The sequence below is a fragment of the Suncus etruscus genome, chromosome 9, assembly GCF_024139225.1.
Source record: "Suncus etruscus isolate mSunEtr1 chromosome 9, mSunEtr1.pri.cur, whole genome shotgun sequence".
NCBI lineage: Eukaryota > Metazoa > Chordata > Mammalia > Eulipotyphla > Soricidae > Suncus > Suncus etruscus.
Genome location: NC_064856.1, coordinates 109,978,328 through 109,989,184, shown reverse-complemented (window position 1 = coordinate 109,989,184; position 10,857 = coordinate 109,978,328). Strand labels below are relative to the sequence as shown.

At 62.8% G+C, this 10,857-nt stretch overlaps 2 protein-coding genes across 2 annotated transcripts; one reads left to right on the top strand and one right to left on the bottom strand.

The window, feature by feature from the left end:
* The first annotated feature begins 2,159 nt into the window (after positions 1-2,159).
* On the top strand, positions 2,160-5,317 carry YIF1A (Yip1 interacting factor homolog A, membrane trafficking protein). The gene is made up of 8 exons (XM_049780175.1): positions 2,160-2,315; positions 2,899-3,110; positions 3,264-3,368; positions 3,464-3,542; positions 4,303-4,360; positions 4,586-4,741; positions 4,946-5,039; positions 5,121-5,317. Exons 1-8 carry the CDS (start codon positions 2,285-2,287, stop codon positions 5,265-5,267), a joined length of 882 nt encoding a protein of 293 aa, XP_049636132.1. The 5' UTR covers positions 2,160-2,284; the 3' UTR covers positions 5,268-5,317.
* An 830-nt stretch (positions 5,318-6,147) lies between these two features.
* CNIH2 (cornichon family AMPA receptor auxiliary protein 2) lies at positions 6,148-10,750 on the bottom strand. Its single transcript, XM_049780191.1, has 6 exons — positions 10,551-10,750; positions 7,803-7,871; positions 7,348-7,395; positions 7,073-7,185; positions 6,833-6,976; positions 6,148-6,753 (listed from the first exon to the last, which is right to left on the bottom strand). The coding sequence occupies exons 1-6, from the start codon at positions 10,629-10,631 to the stop codon at positions 6,726-6,728; spliced, it is 483 nt and encodes a 160-aa protein (XP_049636148.1). The 5' UTR covers positions 10,632-10,750; the 3' UTR covers positions 6,148-6,725.
* Between the last annotated feature and the right edge of the window lie 107 nt (positions 10,751-10,857).

The following is a 10,857-nucleotide window of genomic DNA, read 5'->3' as shown; positions in this document are numbered from 1 at the left end:
GACCTGTTGGTTCAACATCCCTGTTTACATATTTGGGGGATAATTTTTGGCCACACCCAGAGATGCTCAGGATTTGGTTACTTTTGATGGTCCTGGGGGACCATCTGGGATACCGGAGATGGATCCGAGTTGGCCTTTGCAAGGCAAGGGCTTAACCCCTGTACTATCTCTATCCTCGACACCCCTGTTTAAAGATGGGGTAACAAGTGATAAGAGAGGACAGCCCAGTGTTTCAGCCCTGCACTCTTTACTCCTTTACTGGATACATGTTTATTGGGGGTTTACCCCAGGGAAGTAGTTTGGTGCTGTAGGGGCAGAGAACGCTGGGTCTTTGGAAAGTAGTAGCCAAATTGAACCTTTCATAAAGGAGAGGAGACCCAACCCAAAGGGGTCTCCAGGAAGCAGGGAGTGGTCAGAAATTGGGGTGGAAAGATGCTTGGAATTTCATTTCAAGAAGTCCACGGGGCCAGAGAGATAGCATGGAGGTAAGGTGTTTGCCTTGCATGCAGAAGGTCGGTGGTTCGAATCCCGACATCCCATATGGTCCCCTGAGCCTGCCAGGAGCGATTTCTGAGCATAGAGCCAGAAGTAACCCCTGAGCACTGCTGGGTGTGACCCCCCCAAAAAAATTCACGGGGCAGGGACCAGAGCGATAGCACAGCAGGGAGGGCATTTACTTTGCATGCAGCCAACCCGGGTTTGATCTCCGCATCCCATAGGTCCCCAACCCCGAGTCTGCCAGGTGAGCACAGAGCCAGGAGTAACTCATAGCGCCTCGTGGTATGACCCAAAAAAACAAGCAAACAAACAAAAAGACTAGGGACCCCGCAATGACTCAGAATTACCCACCCACCCTCCCCACATCTTAGGAGGGGGTAGACTGGTCCCTCATTCTCAGACTGGACAGACAAGCGGCAGAACCTACCCACGCTATGTAGAGCGCCATCGCATGGCTTCATGTCTTCCAGACCTAATGATTGCTTTTGTTGTTGTTGTTATTATTATTATTTTTTGTTTTTTGGGCCACACCCGGTAACGCTCAGGGGTTACTCCTGGCTATGCGCTCAGAAGTAGCTCCTGGCTTGGGGGACCATATAGGACACCGGGGGATCGAATTGCGGTCCGTCCTAGGCTAGCACAGGCAAGGCAGGCACCTTACCTCTAGTGTCACCACACCGGCCCCAGCATCAAACTCTTGTTTTTGTTGTTTTTGTTTTTGTTTTTTTTTTTGGTTTTGGGGCCACACCCGGCGGTGCTCAGGGGTGACTCCTGGCTGTCTGCTAAGAAATAGCTCCTGGCAGGCACGGGGGACCATATGGGACACCGGGATTTGAACCAACCACCTTTGATCCTGGATCGGCTGCTTGCAAGGCAAACGCCGCTGTGCTATCTCTCCGGGCTCAAACTCTTGTTGTTGTTATTTGTTTTTCTGGTTTGGGGTCACACCCGGCAGCGCTCAAGTGTTACTCCTGGCTCTGCGCTCAGAAATCGCCCCTGGCGGGCTCAGGGGACCATCTGGGATGACGGGATTCGAACCACCATTCTTCTGCAGGCAAGGCAAACACCCTATCTCCATGCTATCTTTCCGGCCCCTAGCTCCGTTTTGTTTTGGGGCCACACCCGTCAAGTGTTCAGGACTCAGGTGTGTGTGTGGGGATCGGGACTCGAACCCGGGCCAGCCGCGTGCAAGCCAATCGCCCTACCCGCTCGGGGCCTGCACCGAGGGGTCGGGTGGAGACGGCGACTAACACGGAGCTTGCTGTTCAGCACCGGGCGACGGACAGCACCGCGCGGAGGAGCGGTGGGAGGCGAGGGGAGGAGCCTGCAGGGAGGAGCAGGCTCGGCCTGGCGCCGCCCGTTCCATCCCGAGGCCGCAGCGGTCCTCCCTCCCCATCTCAGCCCGGTCGTCGTCGTGGCAGGGCGAGCGTCAGACTCCTCACTGCGCAGGCGCGCAACTAGTTCCCACACTCCCGCGGACTCACCAATCAGAGAGCTCCTTCCTAGTGTCCCCGCCCGTTCCCCGCCCGGAAGTTGACCGTCAGCGAATAGGCTTCAGCGAGGCCGCTCCTGAAGCCAATCGGGAGAGAGGGGCGGGGCTTGACGGCGCGCGCCGGAGCCAATGACAGGCCGGCGGTGGATGACGCCGCGGACATGGCGGCTGCGATCGGGCTGGCGGGGGACGTGTCGGTCGGCTCGGGAAGCTCGTTCGGCGCAGTGTGAGATCGGAGCCCCGGGTGGGTCCGCTCGTGTTCGTTCGCCGTCGGGGAGAGCGAGCGTGGCCGCCATGGCTTATCACTCCGGCTACGGAGTCCACGGTGCGTGGAGGGCTGGGGGCAGGCTGGGCGCGGCGCGGCCTGACCCGGCCAGCTAGCTAGCTAGGGAGCGGCGGCCCTGGGCCTACCCGCCCGGTGCGGCTTTCTGCCCCCGGGTGATTCTGCAACGTGTCCCGGACTTCGCCCTCTCGGACCCAGCCTGCCTGAGCCGGGGGCGGCGACGCTGCCTGCCTGGATCCGGTGCCTGTCCCTTGCAAAGAACCGGTCTGGAAGCAGCACCGCCGCTCCCCGTGCGAGCCAGGCCGCCCCCGAGTCCCCCCACCCGAGATCCTGTGGGAGTGAGCGCCCTGCCCATCGTCTCCACTTGTGCTGGCTTTCAGACTTGGTTCTGAGATAAGGACCCAGACACACCCCAGCCCTTTGATTTTTGGAAAGGGTCCCTCCCTCATCAATCGTTTTTTCCAAGTCAGCTTCTCTTCTGCACCGGTTTCTTTCTTTCAGGCCCTTCTATCCATCTGTCCATCCGTCCAGGGCAGGGCTGCCCTGGGGAAGGGGCTCTGATCCGGGATGGAATAGGGCTTGGATTTTCCTGTCACTTACTGTGGTACCTATTACCATCCTACAGGCTCCAAGCACAGGGCCCGAGCGGCTCCAGAGCCCCCTCCCCTCTTCGATGACACCAGCAGTGGTTACTCCAGTCAGCCCGGGGGATACCCTGCCCCAGGAGCCGAGGTGGCCTTCAATGTTAACCACTTGCTCGCGGATCCAATGGCCAACATGGCCCTAAACTACGGCAGCTCCATCGCGTCCCAAGGGAAGGACATGGTGCACAAGGAGGTGTGGCCTGCCCCTAGGGCACGGGTGGCAGGTTGTCTGGCCTGGGCTAGGGCAGGGCATCGGGTCCCCCCTATGCGTTGCAGCAGGGAAGACCTTCCCCCCTGCCCAAGACTCCAAGTGCATCTTGTCCACAGCCTGCTCTCTTCTCTCCAGCTGAACCGTTTTGTGTCTGTGAACAAACTCAAGTATTTCTTTGCGGTGGACACAGCCTATGTGGCCAAAAAGCTCGGGCTACTGGTCTTCCCCTATACCCACCAGGTGAGCCGGCAGAGGCAGCGGCTGCCTTCCTTCCTCTGCCTTCCTTCCAGGTTGGTCCCCCGCCCCAGCTTCCTCTCTGCTTGTCTCCCTGGCAGGACTGGGAAATGCGCTATAGCCGAGATGTGCCTCTGCCCCCACGGCAAGACCTCAATGCCCCCGACCTCTACATCCCAAGTGAGTCTGCCCAGGCCCTGGCTGGTGTGTGTGGAATACTTGGCTGTGCCTTCTGCACCCTGGGGTTCTGCTGCTGCCATATACCCTGAGCCAGGAACTCTAACTTTAGATTTGGCTCAGCAGAAGCAAGATGAGGGGTGTACTTGGCAGAGCTCTGCCCACATGGAGCTTGCATGGACTCCCCAAGCTTCTTCCTAACCCCCCTAAGGAAGTAGCCCTCCTTTGGATCCCTATAACTGCCTGGGCCTGGGCTGGGTCTCCCATGTGGGGCTCTACTGAATTTCCCTGGCACATGGGGAGGTGGTGGAAGTGGGCTGAAGTGTCCAGGTACCCCACAAGGGGCAAGACCTCTGGCCTCTGCTTCCTGACCTCTCAGGGCACTGGCAGACTGTCCCCATGGTCCAGAGATGGGGTCACTGTGTCCACATGCCTTACAGATAGACATTGTCCTGCCCGGACACGGCCCTCTGCGGGCACATGGCAAGGGTGCATGGGCATGGCCTGGGAGTATGGGTCACGGTGCCACCCACCTTACATCTTTGCAGGGCATACATAGAGCTTTAGGTTGATGTCTCCTGGGGACATCTCAGGGGTCCCTTGTGCCTGCTCTGGGGTCCTTGCCCGATACCAGTGGGCCCCTGTGTGCTGGTCTCGAGAGGGGTCCAGAATGTTGGGACACTAGAGAAGAAAGTGGGGGTGCTGTGGCCTAGTGGGGTCCTTGTGAGGGAACCAGGCTGACGGCCTTTCTGGCTCTCCACAGCAATGGCCTTCATTACCTACGTCCTGCTGGCAGGAATGGCTCTAGGCATTCAGAAAAGGTGGGTGTTGGGCCAGAGCGATTGCACAGCAGGGAGGGCGCTTGCCAAATGGGCACCTCCAGGAAGAATTCCTGAGCACAGAGCCAGGAGTAACCCTTGAGATCATTGGGTGTGCCCCCAAAACCCAAACTTTCCCTACAAAAAAAATAAATAGAAAAGGTGTGTGGCACCCTGGCATCCCCTCTCCTTGTCCTGGGGTACACCACTGATGGTGCCCGGCTGCAGGTTCTCTCCGGAGGTGTTGGGCCTCTGTGCAAGTACCGCACTGGTGTGGATCGTGATGGAGGTGCTGGCCATGCTCTTGGGCGTCTACCTGGCCACGGTGCGCACGGAACTGAGCACCTTCCACCTGCTCGCCTACAGCGGCTACAAATATGTAGGGTGAGTCCATGTTCCCGCTCTTCTCAGGCCACCTGCGCCTGGACTCCTGGCACACCCTTGGGTGGGGGGTGGGGGACAGGTTGCGAGAGCCAATTTAGATCCTCGGGGCTCCAGGAAGTGCCGGGTTAGGGAGAAGGGCGAGTGGCGGTGGGCAGGGAATGGTCTTGGTTCTCGGGGTGTCCAGCCTGCACCCCCTCTCTGCAGGATGATCCTCAGCGTACTCACGGGGCTGATCTTCGGCAGCGATGGCTACTATGTGGCCCTGTCCTGGACCTCATCAGCCCTCATGTACTTCATTGTGAGTTGGGGTTCTCCCCGGGACAGGAGCTGGAGGCACGGCACAGTCCCCTCCCCATGTTGCATATCTCCTCCCTTCCAGGTACGCTCTCTGCGGACAGCAACCCTGGGCCCTGACTCCATGGGGGGCCCGGCGCCTCGGCAACGTCTCCACCTCTACCTGACACTGGGTGCAGCAGCTTTCCAGCCCCTCATCATCTACTGGCTCACCTTCCACCTGGTCCGGTGACCCATGGGTGCACCCCAGGCCACCCATTGAAGACCTAGTTTCCTCCACTGTGTTTGGCCTGTGTTTCTGGGGCCGAGTTGGGGGGCACCTCCTAACCTCCACTTGCTCGTTGGTGGGGGTCAGGCTGAGTGTGTCAACAGACCTGGGCGCTAGTGTTGAGGGGGGAAAATGAGTGTTTTGTTTTTGTTTTGGACATACCCGTGATGCTCGGTTTACTCCTGACTCTATGCTCAGGCTTGGGGGACTCCTACTAGGCTTGGGGGACCAGATGAGATGCCAGGATCGAACCCAGGTCTGCCACATTCAAGGCAAATGCCCTGTTGTGCTAATACTCCAGCCCCTCTGTTGGAAAGTTTTTAGGGAATCTTTTATTTTGGGGGGGGTCACACCCGGCACCACTCAAGGGTTACTCCTAGCTCTACGCTCAGAAATCGCTCTTGGCAGGCTCGGGGGACCATATGGGATGCCAGGATTCGAACCACCGTCCTTCTGCATGCAAGGCAAATGCCCTACCTCTATGCTCTCTCTCCAGACCCTAGGAATCTTTTTTGACTTCTGGGCTACACCTGGCAGTGTTCAGGGGTCACCCTCAGCAGGTGCTGGAAATCAAACCTGGAGCTCCCACATGTGAAGTAAACTCAGCTGACTGAGAGTATGCAGGTAGAAAGAGGTGGCCAGGACACACACACACACACACACACACACACACACACACACACACACACACACACACACACACACACACACACACACACACACACACACACACACACACACACACACACACCATGGTGTGAAAGCCCTGATGTTCTAGGGGATGGTGCCCAGGGCTGTCCCTGCCCTGTCTTCTCCCAGAGCCTGTCCGGAGCAGACCTAGGCCTACATGATTGCAGTAGTTTATTCATATTTTCTCACAAATGGCCGGGGAGGGGGTGCCGGACTCCCCCAGGCAACATAGAAAAGGGGCCACAAGGTGGAGGATGGGAACAGGGGCACAAGGGGACAGGGGAGGGGTTTGTTGGGAGAGAGCCTGGGGGAGGGGAGAGGGCAGACTAGGGGTGGGGCTACCCCCCTGCTGAGCCTGCTCATTCCTGGTGTGGGTGGCCCCCACCTGCAGGGGGAGCCTCAGGGTGGGTGTGGAGGGGAATGACCTCAGGTCAGGCTCTGCCCCTTGGCAGAGCCCAGGTTCCCCCCCCAAGTGGGCCAGGCCAGAGGTCCTGCCCCCCCAGGACTGACCCGGTGCCCGCAGGCTGGCAGAGAGCCCTGCCTGGCTCTAGTCCGAGAGCAGGGCTCTGAAGGCGGGGGTCCCCGCAGCAGCAGTTTGGGGGTAGAGAGTAGGTGGGGGGGGCACCAGTGCCCCCTCCCTCCTCAGGGCTGAGGCCTCTATGCCGAGGGGCAGGGCTGGGGGTGCACAGGCGTCCGGTCCGTTCTGGGCTCGCTCCCTGGCCGGCTTCCCCCTTAGAAACTCACCAACGTATAAACCATACTGTGGGGAAGTGGGGAGACAGGCTGTGAGCAGGCAGGACCTGGGGGCGGGTGGCAGGGCCTTGGGGAGCCAGCCTCACCTGTACAGATAATAGAAGAAGGAGAGCAGGTAGAAGGCGAGTTTGCACCAGGACTCCTTCTGGCAGTAGTTGAGGATGTCCGCGTTCATGATGGAGACTGCGTCATACATGGCCTCGGAGCCGTCGGCAGGGCGGTGGAAGTACCTGGGGACGGCAGTGGGAAGTGGAGGTTGGCCAGCGTGCTCAGTGGAGGCGGAGCCCCCAGCCCCAGCCTGACCCCGTTCCCCGCCGCCGCCTCACCTCCAGAGGTGGTAGAAGAGGAGGGGGATGTTGAGGCCCAGGGTCACCCACTCGGCCGCGCAGAGGAACATCAGGCAGAAGAGGCCGTGGATGGAATATTCTGGGACCACCAGCTGCGGAGGAGGGAGAGGAGCGAGCGCCCAGGGGCGCTGGGGTGAGGGGGGCGGCCTCGAAGAGCTAGAAGCATCTTGGGCCTCCCTCCTCCTTCCCGGGGCAGAGACTCCGAAGGGGGTGACAGGAGGTGAGGGCGCCCCTGGGCCCGCCCTGACACTCACCTTCCGCAGGAGGCAGCAGATGCGCTCGATGTTTTTCAAGCGCTCGCGCTGCGGAGGGAGGACAAAGGCCGCCTTGGAGCGGAGGAGCCCCCCAGCCCGGCAAGTGGGGCGCGGGGGGCGCCCGCCACCCTCCCTCAGTGGCCACCAGGGGGTGCCAGAACAGCCCGCGGCCTTGACAGCGCGGCGGGGAAGCAGCCGCCGTTCCCGTGGCAACCGTTCCCATGGAGGGAACCTTCACCCGCGTCGCCCTGGCAACGGCCCGGAGCCTGGCAACAGCCGCCCTGCCAGGAGGAACCCGGGCCCGAGCCAGCGCCAGGTGTTTGCTGGGGGCGGGGGCACCGCCGGCCCGGGGCCCCCTCCCCGCGCCCGCTCCCCCCGCGCCAGCCACCGCACCCCGCGACATGTGGAAGGACAGACGGACGGACACACCTCGGCACAGCACATGTATCACTTACTGCCCGCGCCGGGTTCCCCTGGTCGATGGGGTTCTTGAAGTCGGTCCGCAGCTCGTCAAAGGCTATGATCTGGGGGAAGGGCATGCCCGTCAGGGTAGGGGCCGCAGTCTCCCACCCCCACTGTCCTCTCTGTGGGGTGTGCGTGCACCCCCTGGCCCGACGGAGCTTGGGGACAGGCACAGGGAGGGGTGGGGCCTGGCCCAAGGTCACAGTCACAGTGGACTGAGGTTTCCCCTCCATCCAGCCGTCCAGCCCCGGCTGCCCCCCCCAAGGACCATCATCTCTTCTGGGCTGTGCTGAGAGCCCTGTCCTGGCAGGGGTCGGGGGGAACAGGAGCCCATCCCGACGGACGATCGGGAGCACTGGGGCAGGGGTCCCGACAGACGGAGCAGTTTGTGCAGGGAAGGACATGCATCGCCTTCCCAGCAGAGGGAGCTGGAGCAAAGGCAAAGGGAGAAGAAGAGGGAACAGTTAGGAAAGAGCAGGAGGCCCCGGGGGGCTCGGGGCTCCGCTGGAAGGGAGGTCAGCGGGAGAGAAAGCGGGTTGGGGTGCTCTGCAGGTCTGCGCCCCAAGACGCGCAGCAGGACGTCTGCGTGGACTCCACAGCAGCAGTGAGGAGCTGTGGGAGGCTGAGCCTGAGCCGGGCTGCAGTGGGAAGTGAAACCTGCCGGGATGGATGGATGCCTGCCTGCCTGCCTGCCTGCCTGGCTGGCTCGCGGCATGCACATTGGTGCCCGCGCACGTTGGTGCCAGTCTGGCTCACGGCACGACGGTGCCCGCCCAGCTCCCAGTCTATGGTGCTTGCCTGGCTTGGCACAAACCTGCAGCGGGGCAGGCTGTGTGGGCTGCTCGGTGCTTACAGCCTGAGCACAGACCCACTACATCCGGCTGGGCCATGTGGCTCAGTGACTGGTCCGGGGCCAACCTGGTCTCACTCAAGGGTCAAAATGTAGAACCAGTTTGTCCTCACGACCCAGCAGTGGGGGACCGTTGGCTGAGCGTGGACCGAGGTCTGGGTGGGTGAAGGCCAAAAAGAGGTTCTAGAACAGTGCTAAAACAGGGGCCGGAGCCGAGTTGGACAGCAACAGGGGTCCACATGCACCTGGGAGCTGCATAGCCGAAGGGGTGGCAGGGATCCCCCGGGGTGAGGAACGCGTCAAGGAAGCTGACTGGGGACGCTTGGGGAAGATGCAGGGAGCCTCCTCTCCGCGCCAGTCCTAGGACAAGGCAGTGGGCCCCTCACCCCCAAGCTCTCTAGACCCCCGACAGCTGAAAGGGAGAGAACACAGGCTTCCTGGAGGGAGCTGGGGCCATCTGGAGCCCCTCCCCGCCCCCTGCTCCTCGCAGAGCTGGGGAGTCCAGCAGGGAGCAGAAGGTGCCGTCTGTGCCCCAGAGCTGGCACCGACAGCCGGCGGCGGGTGCGCCTCCCACCCCCCAGGCTGCCTGGCGCTGACTCAGCCCCCTGGAACAAACAATCCCCCCACGGTGACAGCTGACACACGTCACTCACCGCCAGGCTGCCTAGCGACCAGGGAGCTGGGCTGGGATCTGGGGTCCTGCCCCGGAAGGTTCCAGTTGGTGCCAGCTTTGGGGGGACCACACCTCCCTGCCTCGCCACTCTCCTGGGCAGGCAGCCTCCAGGGCCCCCGCACAGTAGGTGCTCAGAGAGCACTTGTTGCGGAAGTCTGGGCCCTCGCACAGCCCAGGGGTCCCACCCAGGCAAAGCCCGAGTCATGCGCGTCCGGCGCTGCCCCCAGGGGCTCTAGGACCACCTGGTTGGGCAGGCCAAGAGGATTTCCAGTGCCAGGAGCCTAGGACCCGGCTGCTGCTCGCTGGGTCCCATCCCAGACTCTCCATGCCAGCCACCCGGGGAAGGAGAAACTCAGAGTCCCACAGAGCAGCAGGCGGGAAGGGGGAGGTGAAGGTGCCTATGAGGACCAGGGTAGTCAGCAGAGACGAGACGGAGTAGCAGGGGTGGAAGGGTGAGAGATTGGCCCAAAAGCCCAATAGAGAAAGGAGAGGGGAATTGGGGAGGGCAGCAAGGTGAGGGGAGAAGAGGACCAAGAGCTGGGGCTGGGGTAGCTTGGTGCGGGGCAGAGCAGGGCAGGAGAGCCCAAGTTCTGTGGAGAGAAGGGACGGCTGAGGGGTCCCCAGGACAGGGCCCCTCTCTGGGGCAGTGGTCGGGCTGAGGGTGTGGGATGCCTCCTGCCCCCTTCCCTCGCCAGGTGTCTGGGGAATCCGACCAAAGCGCACGGGAGACAAAGGGAAAGTGTGTGCGGGCCGTGGGGGTGCGGGGAAGCCCTAGGTGAGCTGGGGGGGTCCCGTGGGGTTCTGAGCACCAAGGCTCTGGGTCAGGGAGGGGGCAAGGAAAGGGGCCGCGGGGCTCCTCGGCCTGTGGGTCCTGTAAACAGATGCAGTTGCCATAGCAACCGGCTCCATCACTCCGGCTGGAAAAACCCACGAAGGGTGGAGGGGCGGACGGACCGAGGCCCGCTGGACCGACGGGGGGCGGGCTGGGCTGGCTGGGGGCAGGAGCCCGCGGCTCGGGATGGCGCCCCGCACCCCGGCAGGCAGGCAGGGCGGGCGGGAGGGGGTCAGGCCCGGCCGACACCCGAGACAGGCGGGGGCGGCGGGGGCCGGGGCCACAGGCGCTGGGCGGGGGTGCGGGCGCGGGGAGGCGGCCCTGGGGGAGCGGGAGCAGCCCGGGGAGCCCGCCCGGCCCCCCGCCCGGCCCCAGCCCGGCCTTACGTGCCAGATGACAAAGAAGATGAGGGAGGCGCAGAGCACCAGGGTGAGCATGTAGCAGAACGCGGCGAAGGTGAACGCCATGGCCCCCGCGGCGGGCAGCGGCCCGGGGGGCGCCAGCGCGGGGCCCGGGGCAACGGGACGCCCCCCGGGCCGCGCTCAGGGCCGGCCGGACATGGCCCGCGGGCCGGGGGCGACGCGGGCGAGGCCGGGGCCGGGGCGCCGCGGGGCGCGGGGCGCGGGGCTCGGGGGGCGCGTCCGCTGCCGGCGGCGCGGGCCCCGCTCTCTCATCCTGCGCCCGCTCGCTCGG